We start from the raw sequence: 25,483 nt of genomic DNA, 5'->3' as shown, positions 1-25,483 counted from the left end.
GTGGATAAACTAGACAAAAAACAATGGATGATTGAAAAATTATACATGGATGTATAAATAAAACTATAGAATAACATTAAATGGATGGATGGATGGACGATGGATAGAAAAAAACGGATGGATGGACAGACAAAAGGCCGAATAAAATCTTGGCAGGAAAATCAATGGATGAATGGAAAATTACACATGGACTGATAAATAAAACTAAAGAATAACATAAAATAGATGAAAAAAATGAAACGTGAATGACGGATAGAATCAACTATGATGGATGGATAGATGGATGCAAAATAAGACGCATGGTTTAAAAACTGGACAGAAAACACATTGGATGGATGAAATATACATGAACGTATGGATAAACGCTGGATTGAATCAACAACGATGGATTGATAGATGCATAGATGGATAAAAAAATAATGGATGCCGGGATGGATGGAATAAAATTGGATGTTCAGACAGACGGATAGATAAAAACTGGATGGACAGACAGATGGATGAAAACTGGATAGATGGACCAGACGAATGGAAAAAAACTATGAATGGACAGACAGATGGAAAAAAACTGGATGGATAGACCGACTGATGGATAAAAACTGGATGGATGGACTGACGGATGGATATATACTGGATAGATGGACTGACTGACGGATGGATAAAAACTGGATGGATAGACCGACTGATGGATATATACTGGATGGATGGACTGAGGGATGGATATATACTGGATGGATGGACTGACTGATGGATGGACTGACGGATGGATGAAAACTGGATGGATGGACTGACGGATGGATGAAAACTGGATGGATGGACTGACGGATGGATATATACTGGATGGATGGACTGACGGATGGATATATACTGGATGGATGGACTGACTGATGGATGGACTGACGGATGGATAAACTGGATGGATGGACTGACTGATGGATGTAAACTGGATGGATGAACTGACGGATGGATATATACTGGATGGATGGACTGACGGATGGATATATACTGGATGGATGGACTGACTGATGGATGTAAACTGGATGGATGAACTGACGGATGGATAAAAACTGAATGGATGGATAAAAACTGGATGGATGGACTGACGGATGAATATATACTGGATGGATGAACTGACGGATGGATGAACTGACGGATGACTATATACTGGATGGATGGACTGACGGATGAATATATACTGGATGGATGGACTGACGGATGGATGAAAACTGGATGGATGGACTGACGGATGAATATATACTGGATGGATGGACTGACGGATGGATGAAAACTGGATGGATGGACTGACGGATGAATATATACTGGATGGATGGACTGACGGATGGATGAAAACTGGATGGATGGACTGACGGATGAATATATACTGGATGGATGGACTGACGGATGGATGAAAACTGGATGGATGGACTGACGGATGAATATATACTGGATGGATGGACTGACGGATGGATGAAAACTGGATGGATGGACTGACGGATGAATATATACTGGATGGATGGACTGACGGATGGATGAAAACTGGATGGATGGACTGACTGATGGATATATACTGGATGGATGGACTGACGGATGGATGAAAACTGGATGGATGAACTGACGGATGGATAAAAACTGGATGGATGGACCGACTGATGGATATATACTGGATAGATGTACAGACGAATAGATAAAAACTGGATGGATGGATGCAGAGATGGGTGAAAAATAATAGATATATAGATGGCTGGATAAAAACTGGATGGATGTACTGACAGATGGATATATACTGGATGGATGGACGAACGTAATGTAATAAGCACTTACATATTATATAATAATAAATGATTTTAAAACTTCATTGTATGAAATCCAATACAGATGAATAGACAGATTAAAAACCTATACATGGATGTCCTGTAAATTGATTAAAGCACAACTGCAGGTAGAGAAGGTTCAGAATGATCTGATGTTCAAAGAGATTCACCTCCGTTTACAGTGCGGCTATTAAAATAAATCATTAGAAGAATAATACATGAGTAATGGGCGAGTGTGAATTCTTGCCTGTTTTTCAGAGCTCAGTTTGGAAAAGTGAGAGCGACTCTTGGACTGTGTGGGCTTCTGCTGATGGCCAAAACATGTCACCTACAATTTCAGCAGTCCTCTAGGACACAGACAGCAAATGCAGGGATGAGACGCCTCCTCAGGACAGGGAAGAGCTGGAAGAGGCTCAAATCCGTTTTAAATTACCTAAAGACTGCGTTTGGCAGGCAATCCAACACACTACATGAATCATCTGAATATTTTAACAGGAGTCGTGAAGCAATATTGTGTGGACTGACCTACTTAACAATTACACAAAGAACAGGCGACACTTCACTTCTCATTTACTGCGTTTAACAGAGCCGTCTGCTGAGGAACTAAATCAATTGCATGGGTTATGTTCTGAAAAAAATAAACACAGACACCGAGCAACTACACATGTAAAACACATGTGCATTGAGTTTAGCGCATGCGACACATGACATTAAATAACCACGTTTGCAAATGCTGAAAGTTCCCAACATTTTTAGGTCTGCATTAGTTTTAAAGCTGCTTATTTTTATTATGTGTTGTGTTACGCTTTGTGTTCATCTCCTAAAGCATGTGTTGGACAACTTGGTTGTAATATAGAAAGTCTGAAACAAGGAGGACGAGAACAAGAACAATAGCAAAAGCAAGAGTGAAATAAAAATAGCAAAAGATCGAAAGAAAAAGGCTGAAAGGGGGAGGTTTTTGAAATCTTCACTTTTGCCAATTGGTGAAGTTTTTCCCTCGCCGCTGTCGCCACTGGCTTGCATGGTTCAGGATCTGCTCTTCAGTGTTTGGACTCTCAGTAGTGATTATTAAACCACACTGAACTGAGCTCAACTGAACTGAACTTAAACTCAGAAAACTGAACTGACACTGTTCCAATTTACTATCATCTTCAATGTGAAGCTGCTTTGACAATCTACATTGTAAAACCGCTATACAAATAAAGGGGAAGTGAACTGAATTGAAAGACCTAGAGAAAGTGAAAGGTGAAAGAGCTAAAGATAACAGTACAAAAAAGAGTGAAAGAGCAAGAGTGAATGAACAAAATTAATTAATGAAAAAGCAAAAAAGAGTGAAAGAGCAAAAAGAGCAAGAGTAAAGAGCAAAAGAAAGAAAAATAAATATAAAGACAGAGCAAAATGAAAAAGCAAAAGATAAACGAGCAAAAACAAGTGAAAGATCTAAAGAGAACAAAAGAAAAGTGAAAGAGTGCATGAAAGAGTGAAAGAGCAAAAGAGTGAAAGGGTGCAGAAGAAAGTGAAAGAGCAAGAGTGAAAGGGTGAAGGAAACCAGCTGACTGAAGGAAAGTTTCTTTCCTCAGACTCCATCAGGCTGATGAACACTTAACACACCTCACACAAACTCTTCCACACCCTTCACTGCACACCATCAACATGTAGCACGCACTGCACTGAACCAATTCATACTTAAAACAATACTGCCTACAGCTATGTGTACACCTATTCATTGCACATATCACTGTCAACACTGCTAATTTTACATTGTCCTGTTTTGAGTATGTTGTTGTATTTTGCACTGTCTGGAGCCAGCACCTTAGCTTTTCACTCATGACAGCACACGTGCTGCTGATGATGTGACAATAACATTTATTTGATTTGACTGAATTTGAATGAACAGAATTAAAAGTAAAGAAAAAGCAAAAAAGAGTGAAAGAGCAAGAGCAAGAAATAGTTAGAGAAACAGCAAAAAGAAAGTGAAAGACTAAGAAAAAGTGAAAGAGCAAAAGAGCATGAAAGAGTGAAAAATCAAGAGTGCACAAGAGTGAAAGAGCAAGAAATAGTAAAAAAGAGCCAAAAGAAAAGTGAAAGACCAAAACAGAAAGTGAAAGAAAGAGCAGAAGACTGCGTGAAAGAGAGTGAAAGAGCAAAAAAGCAAAAGAAACAGCAAAAGAGCAAGAGAAAAGAGCAAGACCTAAAGAGAGTAAAAGAAAGAGAAAGAGCCAAATGAGAAAGGTAAAAGAAAGAGTGCAAAGAACAAGCTAAAAATAGTGAAAGAGCAAAAAAAGAGCAAAAAAAGACTGAAAGATCTAAAGCAAAAGAAAAAGTGAAAGAGTGAAAGTGGATGAAAATGAAAGAAAGAGCAAAAGAGAGCGAAAGAGCGCAAAAATAGATTGAAAGAGCAAAAGAGCAAGAAATGGTGAGAGAAAAAGTGAAAAAGAAAATGTGAAAGACCAAGAGAAAGTGAAGGGAAAGTAAAAAAAAAAAAGCAAGAGTGCATGAAAGAGCAAGAGCGCAAAAAAGAAGTGAAAGAACAAGAGCAAACCAACAGAATGAAAAAGTAAAAAAAAAAGAAGAGCAAGAGTGAGAGCAAAAAAGCAAAAGAAACGGCGAGAGCAAGAGAAGAGGAACAAGACCTAAAGAGAGCAAAAGAAAGACTGAAAGATCTAAAGCAAAAGAAAAAGTGAAAGTGTGAACGAGCGAAAGTGCATGAAAGTGAAAGAACGAGCAAGAGAGAAAGTGAAAGTAAGAGACAAACGTGAAAGAGAAAGGTAAAAGAAAGAGTCAAAGTGCAAGAGCAAACAAACAGAATAAAAAAAAACGAGTGAGAGCAAAAAAACAGCAAGAGAAAAAAAAATAAAGCAAAAGAGCAAAATTAAAAAGCGAGAGCAAAGAGTGAAAGAGCAAGAGCAAGAAATGGTGAAAGAAACATCAAATGAAAAAGTGAAAGAGCTAGCGAAAGAAAAACAAAGTGAAAGACAAAATAAAGCCAAAGAGAGCAAGAAAGCGCAAACAGAGTGAAGAGAGCAAAAGAGCAAGAAATAGTACAGGAAAGAGCCAAAATTAAGTGAAAGAGAAAAAGCAACAGTGAAAGTGAAAGACTAAGAGAAAGTGAAAGAAAGAGCAAATGACTACATGAAAGAGAGAAAGAGCAAGAGTGTGCAAAAAAAAGTGAAGCAAGAGCGAACGATGGAATAAAAAAGCAAAAAAGCAAAAGAAATAGCAAAAGAGCAAGAGAAAAGACGAGCAAAACAAGTACAAAAAAGAGTGCAAGAGCAAAAGTGAACGGAAATAAATAAGAAAGAAAAGCAAAAAAAGAGTGAAAATGCAAGAAAGAGCAAGAGAAAAGAGCTCAAGAAACAAAAAAGCGAAAGAATCATCAAAATGAAAAAGCAAAAGAGAGCGAAAGAGCAAAAGACTAAATCTCTATGACACTTTAAAAAGTCTAATTGACTCTTACTGCAAGTCCTGAATAAACTGCACTGATGATGCTGTTAGTGAGCATCTACTAAAAGTCTATTACCTGAGGCCAGCGTGAATGTGAAACCATAAATCCCTTCATCATGCTCTACACATACACTAAACAATAACCGCCTCAACGCATCTGTGAACATGCTGGGCGGAGTGGGTTTGGCTTCTGACAGCTCATTTCTACATCCACAAGTGGAAGATGGTGTGCAATTGCATTGAGTGGGAATATTTCCCGCTTATTAATTCAGCAATAACAGCCTGCTTTATGTCAGTAAGCGCTCCTATGAGGAATCAGCAGCACATTCAGCAGAGGAACGACGAGCGTACAGTTCTGCAAGCACACAGAGGACAGTCTGAGCTGACTGGATGGAAAGATGGAAGGTCAGATGGACGAATGAAAATTGAAAGATGTCTGCATTAAATTGAAAGATTGATGGAAGAATGGATGAAAACTTTATATATGGAAGGTGAGATGGATTGTCGGATGGATGAAAAATTGAAAGATGGATGAAAAATGAAAAGACGAATGGACAGATGAATGAAAAACATAAGTATGGAAGGTCAGATGGACGGATGAAAAACTGAAAATGGATGAATGGATGAAAAAATAAATATGGAAGGTCAGAAGAATGGACGAATGGATGAAAAATTGAAAGATGTATGGATAAAAAACTAAGATGAATGGACGAAAAATTGAAGATAGAAGGTCAAAGAAATGGATGAAAAATTGAAAGATGTATGGATGGAACATTTCTTGATGCGCATGCTCGAGTGACGTCACTGTCACTGGACGGTAGCTTCGCTGCGTTTGTTTGGAGTTTAGATTCGCAATTTACATTTTTATCATAAAATACCTCCTCATTCACTAAATATTTATCTCTCCTACTTGGGGTGAACAATCCCTTAACACACTCATACAAACAAATCTACTTTTAAACGTTCTGTCTCTCGAGCATCCGCTTGGTGTTTGTAGCTTTAGCCTGCTAGCACCGCTGGTCAGCTAAAGCTACCAACCTCTTTCACTCACTTATTTTCTCACTTTCTGGCTTTGCTCTTCACCTTGTACAATGTCGCTTGCGTGTCTGTCCTTGAGTGCAGGAGAGGCATCGATGGAGGCGCTGGAGCTGGAGCTGGAAGCGGTGGAGTCCCAGATTCGCTCGCTGGAGACGAAGCGAGAGGGCATCAGGGCACTGCTCTTAACCCGTACTCGCTCGTCTGAGGTAAGTGTCCGATACAACGACAATCTCCCAGTTTCTTCAACCCCGTGTGTTTCTCTGTCCAGGCCCAGCGCACCGAGGACGCGGTGCACCCAGGCGTCGTTCACGCCGACTCCCGGCTACCACGGCCCCTGGGTGCAACCGCGTAAGGTGCTTGCCAGGTCCCGGGGCAGAACGTCTCCTCCTCCGGTGTTCGAGATCCCCACGGAGAACCGCTTCGCCCCTCTCCGCGAGACGGGTCGCGATGTTGCCATCATTGGCGACTCAATCGTCCGCCACGCCCGCTCCACTTCCTCCAAAGGTAACAAAGTACACACTTTCTGCTTCCCTGGTGCCCGAGTTAAGAATATTTCTGCACAGATACCTACTATCCTGAGCGCTGCCGAGAGCCTCGGTGCCGCCGTCCTCCACGTGGGGACGAACGACACTGGGCTCCGGCAGACGGAGATCCTGAAGAAGGACTTCAGGAGCCTGATCGAGACGGTTCGACGCACTTCGCCCGCCACGCAGATCATCGTTTCTGGACCGCTTCCTACCTACCGCCGAGGAAATGAAAGGTTCAGTAGACTCTTTGCTCTGAATGAATGGCTATTAACATGGTGTGAAGAACAGAAATTGCTCTTTGCCAATAACTGGAATCTTTTCTGGGAGCGTCCTAGGCTTTTCCGCGCTGATGGGCTGCACCCCAGTCGAGCTGGAGCTGAACTCCTGTCGGACAACATCTCCAGAACACTTCGCTCTATCTGACTAGTAAGTAAAAATTCACAAAATTCACAATTTAGCCACACAGACTCCTATTCGTCCCACATAAATAACAGTAATGCATACCTAACTAACCACATAGAGACTGTGTCTGTTCCTCGTATTATTAGATCAAGAAACAAACGTACTGTGTGCTCCAGAAATAATCTATTAAGAATTAAACCAGAAAAAAACACTAAAAAGTGAAAATACAAATTTCATGAAGCTTGGTCTCCTAAACATCAGGTCACTAGCACCTAAAGCACTTATCATAAATGAAATAATAACAGATAACAATCTTAATGCACTCTGTCTCACTGAAACCTGGCTGAAACAAAATGACTATATTAGTTTAAATGAGGCAACTCCTCCAGGATTCTTATATAAACATGAGGCTCGTCAAACTGGTCGTGGTGGTGGAGTCGCGTCAATCTTTAGTGATATTCTTAATGTTAATCAGAGAAACGGACTTATGTTTAGCTCCTTTGAAGTACTAGCGCTTAATGTTGTCCTTCCAAACACTATGCAAAAACCTATGTTATCTGTCGCTCTAATCACCATATATAGACCTCCAGGACCCTATGTCAATTTTCTAAAAGAGTTTTCTGATTTTATCTCTGACTTACTAGTTAAAACTGATAAAATACTAATTGTAGGAGACTTTAACATCCACATAGATGACGCTAACGACACATTAGGGCTCGCGTTTATGGACTTGCTGGTCTCACTAGGAATAAAGCAAAATGTTATTGGTCCAACTCATCGCCTAAAGCATACACTAGATCTAATTCTGTCTTCTGGAATTGAGGTCACTGATGTAGACATTATACCACAAAGTGATGGTATTACAGACCACTACCTCTTACTATATAAGCTGTGTTTACCTCAAATTAGCAGATCCGCTCCGATAACAGCTTTCACTGCTATGCAGATGATACTCAATTATATATTTCAACTAAACCTGACGAGACGTCTAATCTGTCCAAGCTAACTGAGTGTATTAAAGATGTTAAAGACTGGATGACCAACAATTATCTTCTCTTAAACTCAGACAAAACAGAATTATTACTTATTGGGCCTAAATCCTGTACACAGCAGATCTCACAACTCGACCTACAATTAGAGGGATACAAAGTTAGCATTAGCTCTACTATAAAAGATCTGGGTGTCATATTAGACAGCAATTTAACTTTTAAAAATCATATATCCCATGTCACAAAAACTGCTTTCTTTCATCTGAGAAATATAGCTAAGTTACGAAGTATGCTATCCATCTCAGATGCAGAAAAGCTAGTCCATGCTTTTATGACTTCTAGGCTGGACTACTGTAATGCACTGTTTGCTGGCTGCCCAGCATCCTCTATTAACAAACTTCAATTAGTACAAAATGCAGCTGCCAGAGTTCTAACCAGGTCTAGAAAATTTGATCACATCACCCCAATGTTATCCTCCTTACACTGGCTGCCTGTTAAGTTTCGTATTGAATTTAAAATATTGCTTCTTACATATAAAGCTTTAAATAATCTAGCTCCTGTTTATCTAACCAATCTTCTGTCTCGCTACAATCCAACTCGCTCTTTAAGATCTCAAAACTCAGGACTTCTGGTAGTACCTAGAATAGCAAAATCGAGTAAAGGAGGTCGAGCCTTCTCATTTATAGCTCCTAAACTCTGGAATAGCCTTCCTGATAACGTCCGAGGCTCAGACACACTCTCCCAATTCAAAACTAGATTAAAGACCTATCTGTTCAGTAAAGCATACACTTAGTGCACCACTTAGGGGGCTTCCACACAGGTTATGCATCTTGCTGATATACACTGTGAACATCAGCTACGCTAATTATTTTCTTTATTCTCCATTTCCACCTGGGGATACTCTTCCCGAGGCCCTCAGACTATGCAGAGTCACTGATTCGATCCAAGACCAACGACGAGATGATCCCAAGGTTTCCATATCCTGGACCTGGCCGAATCCTGAACAACTACTGCGATGGTCATGGAAGAGTGGAGAACATGAGACTGTTTCCTATGACGCTCCAGAGACAGACGAGTCTTCGCTGAGGCCAGCTTCCAGCCTCCGCCACTGAGACTGCAGCTCTGCAAAAGACGTTTGGCCAGCGAAGAAATTAAAATGGTCGTGCCCAACTGAGTCTGGTTTCTCTCAAGGTTTTTTTTTCTTCACTTCCGCCTTTAGTGAAGTTTTTTTTCCCTCTCCGCTGTCGCCACTGGCTTGCATGGTTCAGGATCTGTAGAGCTGCGCATCGTTGGATTTGCTCTTCAGTGTTTGGACTCTCAGTAGTGATTATTAAACCACACTGAACTGAGCTAAACTGAACTGAACTTAAACACTACAAACTGAACTACACTGTTCCTATTTACTGTGACCTTTTATGTGAAGCTGCTTTGACACAATCTACATTGTATAAGCGCTATACAAATAAAGGTGAATTGAATTGAATTGAATGAATGAATGAATGGAAAATTGAAAGATAGACAGACGTGGATGAACAGAAGGATCATACATTTTTATATGGATGGGTGGATGAAAAATTAAAGGATGTTAGAAAAATTGAAGCATGGATGGATAAAAAAAAGCGATATAAAAAAAGGATGGATAAAAAATTGAAAGATACACACACTATCTATCTATCTATATAACAATATATCACAATAACTGTATTGGTCATTTTTGTAAATTGCATGACTTAACGTTACCTGTTAAGTTTCATGCCAGTAATTTGATTTGCTCTATAATGCAGTGAAGTAGTGTGGTTGTGTGTGTGTGTGTGTGTGTGTGTGTGTGTGTGTTGAAGAGCCGCTGAGCTAACAGCTGACAGGCCAGGGAAACACACGCGGTTGTATTTCTGACAACAGACACGTGATCGAGGAGAACGTTTTTCTCTCACGCTTGAATAACATCTGACAGATTATAACACCTTGAACACACACTTTTCAAAGATGTGTGTCACAAAAACGCTCCGTAATCCACTCAGAACGCTACTGAAACCCATTTTCGGAGGGCAAATTACCGGTTGTAAACGCTGTAAACTGAAGTTCTAAACATTCTACCAGAAAACGCTGATCGCTATGGCGCCCTCCTTGCAGCTGCCAAGATAAAGGTTTATAGGAGGATTACATTAACGTAACTAGCGATTTATCAAGCTAGTGCAACGTGTACCTGACTGGAGTAGTGTTTGGAGGTGGGGGGGTGGTGATATGTGAACAGGTTATTAAGATTGGCTGTTCTGTGTCTGGGTCCAGGGCGGAGCCAACATGAGCAGGCTGACACAGAAGGCAGAAATATTGCTAATGAGTTCCTGCTTTAATAAAGTAATATTCTGAGTTCTACTCTGTTTAACATGACAGCGGGGAAGGCAGCATGTTGTCTGTCACGTCATTTTATTATAACATTATACTTTGTACTTATTCTCTTTTATCTTTTTAGATGTTAGTCTGAATCATTCGGTTTGTAATGCGCACCTAACCGAAAGTCTCGTGGCGAACGGTTCAATATGAATATGCGTATTGTTACACCCTAATTTAGTTGGGTTGCAAAACATATTTTTAAGCAACTTTTCAGATCATGGTGATGTTTCAAGTGACTAAAATTATGATTACAACCTACATATTTTTAATGTTGAGCCCTAACATTGGATGATTGCCATGAAAGATCCTATTCACGGAAAAGATCTGAACTTTCCATCCCTACTGTGTATCTAACCGTGGAAGCAGCCTTGCACACATATTGAACGGTAACCAGGGCTGCTGTCTAGTGGGCTGTTGTATTATAATTTGAGGATGGGTAGATGGTAGTGTTCATGTGTCCTCTGAATACAGGTTTCAAAAACACATCTTTGGTTGAGTTACTATACAATATTCTGATGATTCTGCATCTTGCACCTAACAAATATTCTAATTTACAAAAAAAAAAAAAATAAATATATAAATAATAATAATAATGAAACTAATAAAAACTAAACTCAAACTAAGCAATTTCTAAATATAGAAACTAATAAAAACGAGTAAATCTACTAATTTAAAAAAAACTAATTAAAACTATCTGAATTTGAAAAAGTCAAAACTAAATAAAAACTAAAACTAATGAAAAATCCAAAACTATTAGAACCTTGACAATCACACACATACATATAGGTATACATGCATGCATTAATTACGCACACACACACACACACACACAAAATGACCAAACAAAAAGCGATTACTTGCAGGGGTTTTCTCAAAGAATTCAGACCTGGCATGTTTCCATGTGCTTGTTTTGGCAGATTATGGTTAACCAACCGGCAAATCACCACACAGGGAAGATTACTTCTCTTTTTTTTTCTCCACTCTGCTGGAGCAAATGAGCTAAATAAACAAGACGCATTAATCAGCAGGATAAGCACTAACAGCACATCACTGTGATCACAAACACAGCTCTAAAATGAAAGTCCACAGCAGTGAAAACCTGAAGGAAAAGAAATCATTATTTAGCTGGTGGCATGATCAGCTTTAAGGAAGCAAAGTATAATAACAATAATAAAGTTGAGTGAATAAATGAGGGCTATGTTTGGCTATGCACTAAAGAATCCCTCAGCATGGTTGCTATGGTAACTGCTCTCATTTTAAAAGTTTGAGGACAAAAGTTAATATATTTATAGAAACGGGGGCTTGAAACGGTTCAGATCATCTTGATAGAAACTAAAACAATACAAGCATTCAAATTAACCAAGCAGCACTATTATTTACAACACTGCTCGTAATGATTGTCAAGTTCATAATCTCTCCTACTTCATAGGGTTTAGTGGTATTACCAAGCAGCCACCTCCCGCTCTCCCTCGTGAAGCTAAAACAGAAATAACCAAAACTGCAATTCATTGAATTTCCACCAGGCCTGGCTCCATAATAGACAACATTTCTGTTGACCCCAATGTTGAAATGGTCAACTTTACAGCAGAACAAAGGTGTTTACAGACTGGTACAAAAAAGATTTTGGTGAATAAAGCTAATATATGGTGATTTTTGTTATGATGAATGGTGACTTTTTGTATAGTTCATCCATTTTGTTTATATTAAGTCTGCATAATTAAGGGCGTGGCCACTTGAGTGACAGCTAGGTCTGGCTGGTCGCCGTCACTTCACGTCAGCTGATTCTGGCTGATTAGCTGCTGAACTCAGCATATACATCGTATTTTTGCTTTATTTTATGTGCCTCTACACAGTCAGTTGCTTTTTGCAATTATTTATTACAATTATCAGATGATATGGCATGCTGTGTGCACTTAATTGTGCTCACAAACCATTCATGTGGCCTCCATTTCCCAGGTGTGTGCAATTCTTTTATACCTAATACACTTTTATATCATCTCTATAAATGTATTTGTTTTATTTAATATCATTTATAATGTTCTTTGCAGCTGTAAAACACTCCAGAATCTGACAGATTGATTAGCTGTAGCCTCTAGAACAGTCATCTGAAGCGTTCTCATACAGTGTTATGCCTGGACTTCATCAATAGTCTTGCATTTACTAACACTTACTATATCTGCAGTATTGGGGAGTTATTCACATTTCCGTCCTGTAGAAAAGCATCATAAGAGCAATATTTAGTTGCTCAATGTGTTACTACAGTGTTTTTAAAAGTCTAAACACTTTATTGATATAGTACACAACAAAGCACATGTGGTCAGAACATAAACGAGTCGCAGGTAATAAAGTATTAAGCATTAAGCAGAGAAAAGCCCGTCTAAGCAAAATGCTAGCAGGCATCTAGCTTCACTGACGCCTCGCCTCTTTCGGTAACCCCGGTCGTCACAATAACGTGCAAACAAAATGATGACGGTTGGCCACGCCCACTTGTAGCTTCAGCTGCGCTCTTCTGAAACCTATAGGTGATGTCACGGATACTATGTACATATTTTTACTGAACACTGAATATAACTCAAAAAAATTTAAAAGCATTTGCATTGTTGCTCCTTTGTATTTATCTATGCCAGTGTTTCCCAACCCTGTTCCTGGAGGCACACCAACAGTACATATTTTTATTGTCTCCCTTATCTGACCCATTAACTTCAGGTTTTGGAGTCTTTTCCAATCATCTGATGAGTTGATTCAGGTGTGTTTGATTAGGGAGAGGTTGAAAATGTGTACTGTTGGTGTGCCTTCAGGAACAGGGCTGGGAAACACTGATCTATGCAAGAACACATAGTAATCTAATTACTATTAGTTATGCAAAATTATCCTAATTAGCCTAAAATTATGAAATAGGAAAAATAACGTATTCAAGTCACCTGGTGAATTGTATTAATCGCAAAATATATTGCAGAAAAACAAAATATTGCAATATTTTTCCAATATCGTGCAGCCCTACTTAGGGTTGCATGATATATATCGTATTAGCATTGATATTGCAATGGGCAAGTCTGCACTAATCACTAGGGATCGGTATCGTTAAGGTTTTAACGGTATTACTACTTTTATTGATATTACTTATCGGTTCGGTACTTTAACAGTTCTCTTATCGGTACTTTTTATAGTGTTTTTTTCATGAAAAACAACACAATTTTATTATTATGTTTATAATGAACAAAATATACATTTTAAAGCAAAGTTTAAAGCATTTGGGCACAAAAAATTATTACAATTTTATCTTTAGCAATTGTATTTATTTATACAAGAGCGACACCGTGGCGCAGTAGGTAGTGCTGTCGCCTCACAGCTCTGGTTCGAGCCTCGGCTAGGTCAGCTGCCGTTTCTTTGTGGAGTTTCCCCCACAGTCCAAACACATGTGGTACAGGTGAATTGGGTAAGCTAAATTGTTCTTAGTGTATGAGTGTGAATGAGTGTGTATGGATGTTTCCCAGTACTGGGTTGCAGCTGGAAGGGCATCCACTGCGTAAAACGTGCTGGATATGTTGGCGGTTCATTCAGCTGTGGCGGCCCCAGATTAATAAAGGGACTAAGCCGAAAAGAAAATAAATGAATGAATCATTTAAACAAATGAAGACTATTTAGTTATTATACATTTGATTATTTTATTTCTGTACTTGAATACTGCTAGACTTCATCACTGTATGCATCTATGTTTGTATTTTGGGTATTATTTATACACAACAAAACCAACCCAATCAATGGAAAAGTATTAATCCTTTCCAAATAGAGCTATTTAGGCTATATGCTGAAATATCGTAATAAAAACTGAAGATCAATAGTAGAAATAACAAATCTTCCTCTTTCCAACAGGAAAAACCAGCAACAATTAAGAATGCCTGATTATCTGCTGCCATGGCTTTGCGATCAATAAATGTGATTATAATGAAAGTCAATGGAGCAAAAACAGTACCAACATAACCAAAGGAGAGTTCATTTAAACAGTACACAAGGGTTAATGATAAAACAGTATGTCCTAAAGCTTGCATGCTCATAGGTATATATGCATTTTCTTCACAAAAACACATACTAGTAAACAATATATTGTTTGTGCATCAATATCACAATGTTTGTATCTGCAATAATCATATTTTAGAATTAGATTATTTATTAATGATAAAAAGATAAAAATATCAAAATTTTTCAAATTATTTTTATAATAAGGATCATGTTTTATGTTTGATTGTTCAATTTCTACATTTAAATACTGTTAGACTCCCCAGAAAACCATAAAGCACTGCTTATTTTTGCTCTGTCATATTTTTATATGCATATAATTTATGCATATATGCAGATGTGCTGCACAGAAAAATACTTGATCAGCCCAGTCAATCTAAATGAAGGAAATCTGCCCAAATAGAGCTATTCAAATCATCTGGTAACATGCCACATCTGGTAACGTCACAGCCTACCTGAGTATTGTTGCTGGACATGTCCATCCCTTTATGAGCACAGTGTCTCCATCTTCTGATGGCTACTTCCAGCAGGATAACACACCATGTCATAAAGCGCCAATCATCTCAGACTGGTTTCTTGAACATGACAATGAGTTCACTGTACTCAAATGGCCTCCACAGTCACCAGAGCTCAATCCAATAGAGCACCTTTGGGATGTGGTGGAACGGGAGATTGGCATCATGGATGTGCAGCCGACAACTCTACAGCAACTGTGTGATGCTATCATGTCAATATGGAGCAAAATCTCTGAGGAATATTTCCAGTACCTTGTTGAATCTCTGCCACAAAGGATCAAAGCAGTTCTGAAGGCAAAAGGCGGTCCGACACGGTACTAATAAGGTGTACCTAATAAAGTGGCCAGTAAGGGTTTATCGCAGCAAAACAAAATATCGCAATGTCCAATTTTTCCAATATCGTGCAGTCCTAGCACACACTTTTACAGTGTAGAATAAGTAGGCGAATAGAGATGCAGCAACAATCCTCAAACAAGAATGATTTCAGAAACATTACAACAGACATTTAGCAGGTCAACTTTTGATGAAACCTCTTGCATCATGAATCCCTCCAAGCTAGCAACACTAATAACAATAAATCATCCTTTCTAATCCCACAGAGTGCCTTCGTGTGAGTTTAAACTTTAATATGTCTCTTTATCCACTCAGAATGATTGAAGGCTAGGTCTGAACTCGTCCTTTAGTAATAAACCCCTCTGGTTAATTTAAGACTTGCGTATACGGGTCAAACTAATATCAGCGCAGCTCAGCCTGTAGAGAATTATGGGTTAATAACACAGAAACACTTTACTTCATGTCCAACACCACTTAATAAGGGTCTAATCCGTGACTTCGTCTCAATTCACTGTTCCCACATGTGTATGTTAGCATGTGAACAAGTGTGTGTTCATGTCTTTGTGTGTTACACCGCACACAAGTAGCTTTTAACATTTCATTTCACATTAATCCCCCTTATCTTAGCGTATGTGAAATCCCACGCCGAGACCGCAGGCAGTATTTGTGAAGCTCATATTCGGCCTGTGGGGAAACTGTGGCTCTCTATTGCTCTTTTCCTTTCATTTAGCATCTGTAGCATGAGAATGTTGATCATATCAATGGGAAAAATGATAACGCATGACAAAAATCAGTTGACTGAAGCAGAAGTAGTTAAATTAATTAAGCCAACGAGTGCAATATCGGATTTTCAAAGCAAACTCATATGAAGACGAAACTACTCTTGACATTCTGCATTGCACACTGGCTGGTGGTCCACGCTCAGCATTTACACTCATGCATTTGACAAATGGTTTTATCCAAAAGGAGAAACAAGAAATTGAAGCAACTCGCCAGAGTCAACAATATCTGTAACATTGAAATAATGCAGAATAACGTCGAATAACAGTTAATTAAATGCTGTGGGACAATTGCACAATAATTCAAAATAGCATCAATTCAATTTGTTTTAATGAATAATAAAGTCTGTCATAAGAAGAGTTTAGATGCAAAAACCTCTAAAAGCCATTTGATATTTTCTCCTAAAATTAGCATTTTTCACCAACTCTTGTGTGTTGGCTCAGTAATTTTACATTCATAGTGACGGACAAGTTCTTTTCATTGCCTTTCAAGTGACATAACTGAACATAAATATAGGAGGTTGAGAAAAATCCTCATTTTAGGAGAAAATTTCAGACGGCATTTAGAGGTTTTTGCATCTGAACTCTTCATATATAACTAGTTAGTTTCCACTCAATGTGCAATTTAAAGGCTTCAATAATTAGGTTTACTAGACAAGTTAAATTTAAGCATGCAATTCATACAGTCTTGCTTTTTTATGTTTTTATGTAGCCAATAAAGATACATAAATAAATAAAAAATAAATAAAATACTAAAAGTTACAAATATTATAAGTGTATATATATATAACCCTAATATATATATATATATATATATATATATATATATATATATATATATATATATATATATATATATATATATATATATATATATATATATATATATATATTAGGGTATATATATATATAACCCTAATATATATATATATATATATATATATATATATATATATATATATATATATATATATATATATATATAACCCTAATATATATATATATATATATATATATATATATATATATATATATATATATATATATATATATGTATGTATGTATGTACTTCATGTTAAAACTGCTGCTGCGCGTCTGTCAGTAAAGGAACGCGCGCACACACACACACACACACATCACGAAACGCGGAAGTTTTTTCTTTCCATTTATTACACTCTATAACTCTCTCACCAGTCCTTGCTCCTTATTTGCGTCTAATACCTCAGTTAGTCACGGCGTATGAATGAAATGCTCACAAGTTTAAGTGAAATTGCCGAACTGCAGTTAAAGTCAGGCATCCTGCTGATTTGATTCAGAAAGGCACTTGTTTGTCAGACGGCTCACCGGTCAAGTATACATCCGCGCTAAAATATCAAGGTGAAAGTCATCATAGCTTGTGTAGAATAGACCCAGCCCCCAACACAACTTTGAGAGTAGATTAACGGCGATATTTTTATCGCGCAATAAGAGTCTCGCGTTAACACAGCACATTAATGCAGATAATAGCCCACCACTAATATATACACATACACACATTTTTTCCAACACATTTCTAATCATAATAGTGTTAATAACTCATCTCTAATAACTGATTTATTTTCTCTTTGTCATGATGACAGTAAATAATATTAGACTAGATATTCTTCAAGACACTTCTATACAGCTTAAAGTGACATTTAAAGGCTTAACTAGGTTCATTAGGTTAACTAGGCAGGTTAGGGTAATTAGGCAAGTTATTGTATAATGATGGTTTGTTCTGTAGACCAGTGGTTCTCAAACTGGGGGTCGCGACCCCTGTGGGGGTCGCAGAGTAATTTAAAACTTGTGTAATTTTCAGTGATTATAATAAATATTTTTCAGTATTACAAGTGAAAGCTAGTATTTTTTAGATTTCTTAAAAGATATTACTGATAAATTCATAAAGTATTTAGGACACGTTCAGGCAGAATGCATCTTTGAATTTGAAACGCAGCGCTCAAGAACAGTTAAAAACTTGTCATGTCAACTTGCTGCAGTAAACAAAGCCAAGTGGTGCTCAAAGCCCACAACGCTTGCCCCGCCTTCGCACTCTTCTTATTGGCCCGCTGCTCTAAGAACTGAACACAAATGGATTAGCTAAAATTAGCTGTCAATCACTCAGTCAACGCCTCCTGTCTTCAGATGACAGGAGCGACAACCACGAAAATGTAAAGAGCTGCAGACGAGAATGAAATCAACACTGACAGATTTAGATTTAGAAACACCTAAAGCTACAAATAACGGCACATCTGATTACTGATCATGTGCTGAATGTTAATCCACCATCTACATTTTTCGAAGAGTGGATAAAAGACTTCCATTGGCTTCAAGTCCGCTCTGAAAATAACTAAAGCATTCACTGTAAAGTCTGTGGGATGGAATTTTCAGGTAATTGTTTGCCAGATCTACACATTTTAAGCACGAGAGGTTCTGTTTAATCCTTTATTTAATCGCCAGATGATGTTTCAAATGCAATAAATCTGTTTATTATAATAAATCTGTATATATACACCCATTCTCTTTCTCTCTCACACACTCACACACACACACACACACACACACACACAACAGCCAATTTAGTTCATCAATTCCCCTATAGCGCATGTGTTTGTACTGTGGGGGAAACCAGAGCACCCAGAGGAAGCCCACGCCGAGACTCCAACCCACCCAGCTGGGACTCGAACCAGAGACCTTCTTGCTGTGAGGCCACAGTGCTAACCACTGCGCCACCATGTCGCCCTTTTTGTGAGACACTGAAGTTAGGACAATGAGTCAAAGATCTCCTCCTGCTTAAAACAATAACAATGATGCACTTTTATAATCCCAGATTTACATCAATAATCCAACACAAGAGATCAAACCAAAAACCCAGCACGTTTAAGAGTATAATGAAGAATTCAATTAACCTTGAATTAATTATTCTCACTGGGGTTTTCTGATAATAGGAATATTGTAGAGATAAAACATGGTGATACTGCTGCTTATATTGTGCTCATTCTGTTGTGGTATGTAAATGATGGGCTTAAGAGCAGGATAAGTGATATACTAATGCATTTCTTTGAGAGTCTCTATATTTAGTGCCCAAATAAACTGCTAAATGACGCAAGAGGCATTCTGGAGATAAAAGACACCAGTTTCTTTAATCTCATGAGGTTTTAAGTCTGATAATCAGAGGATGAAAGACACGCACACAGTTTCTGCAATTGCCCGTGTGCATGTGTACAATTTCCTGCAACTTAAAGCACCACAACAAAACAAATGAGGCAATATTTCATTAAGAACTGTGTGGCGTTGAGTTCAGAAGTGTTCGTGATGAGATTTTAAAATGATCAATAATATTAATAAACTTTTTTTTGTTCTGTTGCATGGTGTGTTTGTGTGCGTCTATAGCTGTGCTGTTAGTTTGTTACGGCACACAACGTAAACTGATTCACAAACCATGCGTTTTAAGAGTTGATTCTTTTAATAAATCATAAAAGAATCAATAAAAGCAAACCAAAAGAAATGCTGGAGTCAAATGGTGATTAAGCATCACAAGCACAATCAGAGAGTAGGACCCACTGATCACAGCTGCTCTGTAAAATTGATGATGCAGTGCTTCCCACACATAGACTTATGTATATTAACAGCCGCCCAAGTATATTTACTGACACTTTTTTTACTAATATTATATTATTATCATCCTTTTTTTGTATCTGCCAAATATAAACAAACATCCGTGAGTGATTAAGTAGTGGAAAATCTTCATACTGCTCGTTCTGTGAGATTTGGCATGGACGGAGGCGATAATGTCCCCACCAATCTCCAGCAATTACTGACATGTACCCATCAATAATTGAACCACCTTCAAAACAAAATAATGATCCGTCAACTCTTAGAAACCTAGACATGCAGAAAGAGTTCAATCATATTCTCTCGTCAGGTTCTCCTTCCCACAAACACATAAGGACAGTGTGTTGGCTGGGCCACAATGACAGCTGTAAATACGTTTGGATGGGAGAATCACACAATGAGGACAGTTTCCAGTCCTCCTTCACTGTTGTAGAAGTCCATCTATTAGCCCAATGATGAAACTAACAGCATGGTCGAAGGTTAAATGCATGTCAGCCTTTTCTTGTGCTTCTGAAAAGAATTTTGTTTGTTGATTAGAATTTATTTATATTCGTTTTTTTAGCCCCGAATTTAATCTGACTCCAGTTTTAAGAGATCCTAATATTTAGACTGTGTTTCTAATTGTAAGAACAGATCACATTCATCCTTTATGACTTAATTTAGAGTTTTGATTTATATCTGTTCCCTTACTCTTCAGTTATATGTTCATTAGGGACCAAACGCCGCTCAGAGTTCCCGTGTTTGTGTGTCTTCTCACAGACAGTATGTCCATACTCTGAAACTAGTCAGAGGGTGCCAGATTAACTAATATTCAAATACGCTGGTTGCAAACGAAAGAACAGAAAATTTAGCCAAGCCCACAACCTGCTAGAATCAGTGATTAGATGATTAAAGATCTCCATGCTGTCTTGCACACTGCTCTATACAGTCAAATGTGTCTTTAAAATCAAAAGTCTAATCATGTCGCATCATGAAGGTAGCGGAATACTCCACTTAATCTACAGGATATAAAACCATTTCAGGAGAATTCAGAATGAATCAAAGCGTAACATTTTATTTGTCAGGTAAAATTGTATTATACCAATTACATAAAACATCAGATAGACAATTTAGAGATGAGACTTTAACAATACAGCATCCATTACTCAAAGATAAATCAAAGAGATAGAGATGCATACCTGACCAGAGACGTACGTTGCAGCGCAAGTCTTGGAACGGGGGTCTTGGCCAAAAGATCCTCATGGCATTTGTATACTTTCCTTTAAATACTCAACTCAGAACAAACAGCCTTAAATTAAAGATAATAGAAGCGTCACCGAGACCCTTGCCTGGTGAATTTGAGGAGTTAACCATCTCTGAGGAGTATCTGGCAGAGATTTTATCAAAGCCAAAAACCAAAATCAACATATACTAGTGAAATATTACAGTGAAATTAGGACCACTTCACCAATCACACAGAGACATTTAAAATGATACCAAACATAAATATAAGGCTACAAGATACACCATATTAAAACCTTAGACATTTAAGGTGAAATGTGCTCTGAACTTAGATCAAGAAGGGGGTCTTGAGGTGAAAGGAGAAGGGTGAACTCTCTCGCATTCCCCCCTGGTGTGATGTTTCCAGCCTATTGTGAACTGTCTCGGGTTGATTTGAATAGAGCAGTTGAACAGCCGATCTCCTGATCTTCTTCTCAGATCAGAAAGTTTATTGTTTTAGTGCCTGACCATTCTCGTGGTCTTGTCTTGTGAAATTCCATAACAGTTCTCAGGGTCTGATATTCTGGAGTCTTACACGGTACTAGATGTGGACATAAGTAAATACTTTTCAAAGAGTCAAGTTATTAAAGTCAAGCTGGCTTGAATGTGGCAGTGGGCGGAGATACAAAGATCAAACCACAGACATGCTGAACACACATTCTCACACAGAATATCTGACTTCAGCACCGTTTCTCAGATAAACAAATATGTTTACTTATGATTCTTAAATATCTGCAGAGACATTATAGTATTTTTATGCTGTAGAATAGTCAAAAGCTTCATAATCTACCAATATATTAAGTGCAGAAGTAGATTCTGCAAGGCCACCACATGTGGAAACTGCACGTCTCCATTATTGATGATAATCAGAGGAGCTGGAGTCGGGAGCTCAGGGAACGACAGACACACAAACCATGAAAGTGTTTGATTCAAAGCGCTGCGGGAACTAGGTGAGTGTCAGAACAGATAAACCTCCTGGATCCTGTATGAAGCCCGGATCCGTTCCTCCACTGAGAAGATTACAGGAGCAGCGAGCTCACGCATGCACATGTATGTTTGTTTGTGTGCATGCATGTTTATTAGTCTCAGTAAATGCCACCGCCAGGCCGTTTTCAGGGAATCAGACTGTGAAAACGCTCTTATTCTTCACGGACTGCGACTCTCTTATTGCATCAGTTCACAAACATAAACCTCCATCTGGAATACACCATCAGTCTTTGTTTCTAGCGTTCATGTAGAGCTACACAATATATTGGTTCAACATCGATATCAGAATGTAGTCACATCACAGCTGGAATTGTAGTTGATTAGTTGAAGTTGATGCAGAGTTTAATCCTCATGACAGAGTGACAGATTTACCATCTGCATGTGTTTTTAAAGGGATATTTCACCTAAAAATGTATACTTGCTCACTATTTTACCTTTCACGTGTTTCAAATGCAATTTAAATGCCAATTGGCATCCAAAGCACACTTTCTAAACCGATTAGAGATGCTCATTTTGGTTCATTTTGCCAACGAACAACCGGCACTCACTACCAAATATTAATGGCTAACTGGTCAGATTAATATTAAATTATTAATTAAAAAAATAATTGAGGTGTCTATTTTGTGTCTGACACATTAAATATTGCATTTTAAAATACTGATTTATTTTAACATGCAAACATATTAACAACAGAACTATAACAGAATATCTTCACGCACATGCAGTGTTTATAACAGGACAAAACAAAAGAATAAACTAAATAAAAAGAATTAAATAAAAGGCAAGGCAAGTTTATTTATATAGCACATTTCGTACACAGCGGCAATTCAAAGTGCTTTACATAAACAGGAATAAAAGAAACAAGTATAGGAGAAATAAAAACAAATAATAAGAGAAATAAAAAGCCCTGCCCTAGATATTTTTCACAACAAAATTAGATTATAATATGAAAACACTGACAGAGTCCTTTTAAGAACCGGCGTTTATTTCCCACCATATGCTTTTTTCCCCTTTCCATCAAATAAAAATAGCAGGCTACCTTAAATCGATCGCTCCACAGAAAACAGGCCTATTCTTTTAATTAATGATCCACTGTAATTCTTATATCACAAACCTCTGTCAACATTTTAATAGAAGTCATTAAAGATCATGACTTGAGCGTCTGATTTTACCTTATGCTTGTGTGCTTTATTTCCTCTCTCACATCAGTTCATGTGCGCGCGAGACTAAGTACTCAACCTTATTCTCCACGTATGAGTGGGCGCAGCCATTTCAATCGTTTTGGCTCGAGACTTCCGGTCTCATTCGCTTCCATTAATTTTTAGACATTAAAAACTGCTCGTTCTGCTGCTCGATGTTGTAAACTGATATTTTCTTATTCTATTATTCTGCTTTGTCTGTATAATCATGCAAACACTTGTTTGTAGAGTGAGTAGTTTGACCGTTTTCTGCTGTTTATTATTCCGAGTCATTTCTCCCATAGGCAGCCGAATCGGAAGTTCTAAAACAATAGCAATAACGAGCTTCCGCATTGAAGAATAAGATCAATTAGCTGTAAAATGAAAGCCTCAGTTTGGTCCGGAGTTATAATTATGCCAAGAAATGATCAAGAAAATCATTACATTAGTTTGATTCGCAGATTATGTAGGCTATTTTAATATTGGATATTTAATAACTAGTGATAATTGCAATTATCTAAATGGAAAAAAGGTTGGTTTGTTGGTTATGCACTAAATCATCAACAGCCTATTAGTTGAGTTTATGACCCAGATCCAGGACAGAGGCTATTAGCATCAGCGCTGGTTTGACATCAACCCGTCTGTGTCAAACTGTGGCCAGCAATATCTTTCTTTCATCGTGATTCTTTGGCAAAACATGTCTGTAGGTATGTGTGGTTACACGTGTTACCGTACCGCCAGTTAACAAATATGTTGCACATCAGGGGGCGATCACACCGAACATGCTTTCCCAATCCAAAAACACGAGGCGCACCACACACTGCCTTTTTGCACACTGCTGTTTTTTATGTGACTACAAAGTGACTGAATCAGCTGGTCTATTGTGCGCGAGTGTTGCTGTTGTTATAATTGTAATATTGTGATATTCAAGGTTTGTAAAGTCATACAGCTCTGAATAACTTGAAACAGCGACCACTAGTCCACTGCAATGGCTCCACAAATCTTACGCTTTCTGAATTATGGCTCTTGCTCAACAATATTAACTCAACATTGCACATGCACACATTGTAATACTGATGCTGAAACGATACATTGTGCAGTCCTAATTTAAAGCATGAGAATCTTCTTACCTGCTGATGAAGAGGAGGGTAAATAAAGAGCTGAAGAAGGTCATGTTGAGAGCGCTGGAGTCTATCTAAAGAGAAGAGCAGAAACGGGTCAGTGAAACGCTCACCTAACATGCTCTCGTTCTGCATGTACAGGTCAAGACACACTTCCACACGCTCAGCAGAACCAATGTAAAGAGTGCAATGAACTGCTGAAGCCTTGGCTCTTCTGACAGTCAGTGTCAAATCATACATTTCATTTGTACAGCTTATTGGATGGGTATAGCTAAATTCAAATGCAGTTACACTATAAAAAATTATTATAAAAAATAATTAAGTTGCCCCCCAAAAACACAAGTAATTTGAAGTAGCAGCAAAAGTAATTTCTTTAACTGCAAAACCCACTGTGCATGCTGCTGATCACTCATGGCATATACAGAATTACAGTAATGATTTTAATTAGTGTTTGATCTACAAAACACAAAATCAGGAAGTGCATAAAATAACACTTTCAATTTACTCTCCTGATACAGCCTGATGTGAGCCTCATTTTGTTTAATACAACAGAATTTAAATATAAATATACACAACTATTAACAATTAAATATATAAATTTCAATTTAAATATGCATATTAAATATACATCTTTTTAAAAATCACAAGTATACATCAGGGGTGCAACGGTTCAATCTACTCACGGTTCAGTATGTCTCATGGTTTTAGGGTCACCGTTTCGGTACGGTTTGTGCTATGCTTAGAAAAAAAATGCCTACAGAACAATTCAAAGAAACATATTTATTAATTAAAAGTAGGACATTTTGATTTGGATGTATACATGTATATATATATATATACACACACATACATACATGCAAAATATGATAGGACCATCGCAACTGGCCCACCTTTACAGGTACTCTGCCCTACACCATAACCCCCCCCCCCCCCCTCCTTTCTTCCTTTAGCACCAGTTAGGGAGTTAGGGATGTACTCTATATAAGGTTGGTGGTTACAGACGGTCATCAGATGGGCACCCCCCTTTCCTTGGTGTTTCACTTATTTAAGCCGTGACACCTCGG

The 25,483-nt window shown here is 38.0% G+C and overlaps 2 protein-coding genes across 4 annotated transcripts in view; one reads left to right on the top strand and one right to left on the bottom strand.

The window, feature by feature from the left end:
- LOC130239655 (gamma-aminobutyric acid receptor subunit pi) overlaps positions 1-25,483 on the bottom strand; it is a 111,988-nt gene that overhangs the window by 51,466 nt on the left and 35,039 nt on the right. Inside the window, exon 2 of the mRNA XM_056470941.1 lies at positions 24,429-24,493. Within this exon, the coding sequence (XP_056326916.1) occupies positions 24,429-24,472 (44 nt within the window). The 5' untranslated portion in view covers positions 24,473-24,493. The remainder of the gene's footprint in view (positions 1-24,428; positions 24,494-25,483) is intronic.
- Positions 6,168-9,672, top strand: LOC130239656 (uncharacterized). Of its 3 annotated transcripts, none has more exons than XM_056470944.1 (3): positions 6,169-7,050; positions 7,153-7,243; positions 9,128-9,672. In XM_056470944.1, exons 1-2 carry the CDS (start codon positions 6,344-6,346, stop codon positions 7,238-7,240), a joined length of 795 nt encoding a protein of 264 aa, XP_056326919.1. In that variant the 5' UTR covers positions 6,169-6,343; the 3' UTR covers positions 7,241-7,243; positions 9,128-9,672. The 3 variants fall into 3 exon arrangements, with proteins under 3 accessions (XP_056326918.1, XP_056326919.1, XP_056326917.1); XM_056470942.1 differs by having other exon boundaries at positions 9,120-9,672; XM_056470943.1 differs by lacking the exon at positions 9,128-9,672 and having other exon boundaries at positions 6,168-7,050; positions 7,153-8,054.

Source organism: Danio aesculapii, chromosome 13, assembly GCF_903798145.1.
Source record: "Danio aesculapii chromosome 13, fDanAes4.1, whole genome shotgun sequence".
NCBI classification, from domain to species: domain Eukaryota; kingdom Metazoa; phylum Chordata; class Actinopteri; order Cypriniformes; family Danionidae; genus Danio; species Danio aesculapii.
The sequence above is the reverse complement of the archived record's forward strand: the minus strand, read 5'-3'. Positions and strand labels throughout refer to the sequence as shown.

What these genes read in the sequence shown, in the direction of transcription:
- LOC130239656 (XM_056470944.1), top strand. Translation starts at nt 6,344, where the DNA reads ATGTCGCTTGCGTGTCTGTCCTTGAGTGCAGGAGAGGCATCGATGGAG. An exon ending in TACCGCCGAGGAAATGAAAG is followed by an intron (nt 7,051 to 7,152) that starts GTTCAGTAGACT and finishes GGAGCGTCCTAG; the next exon opens with GCTTTTCCGCGCTGATGGGC.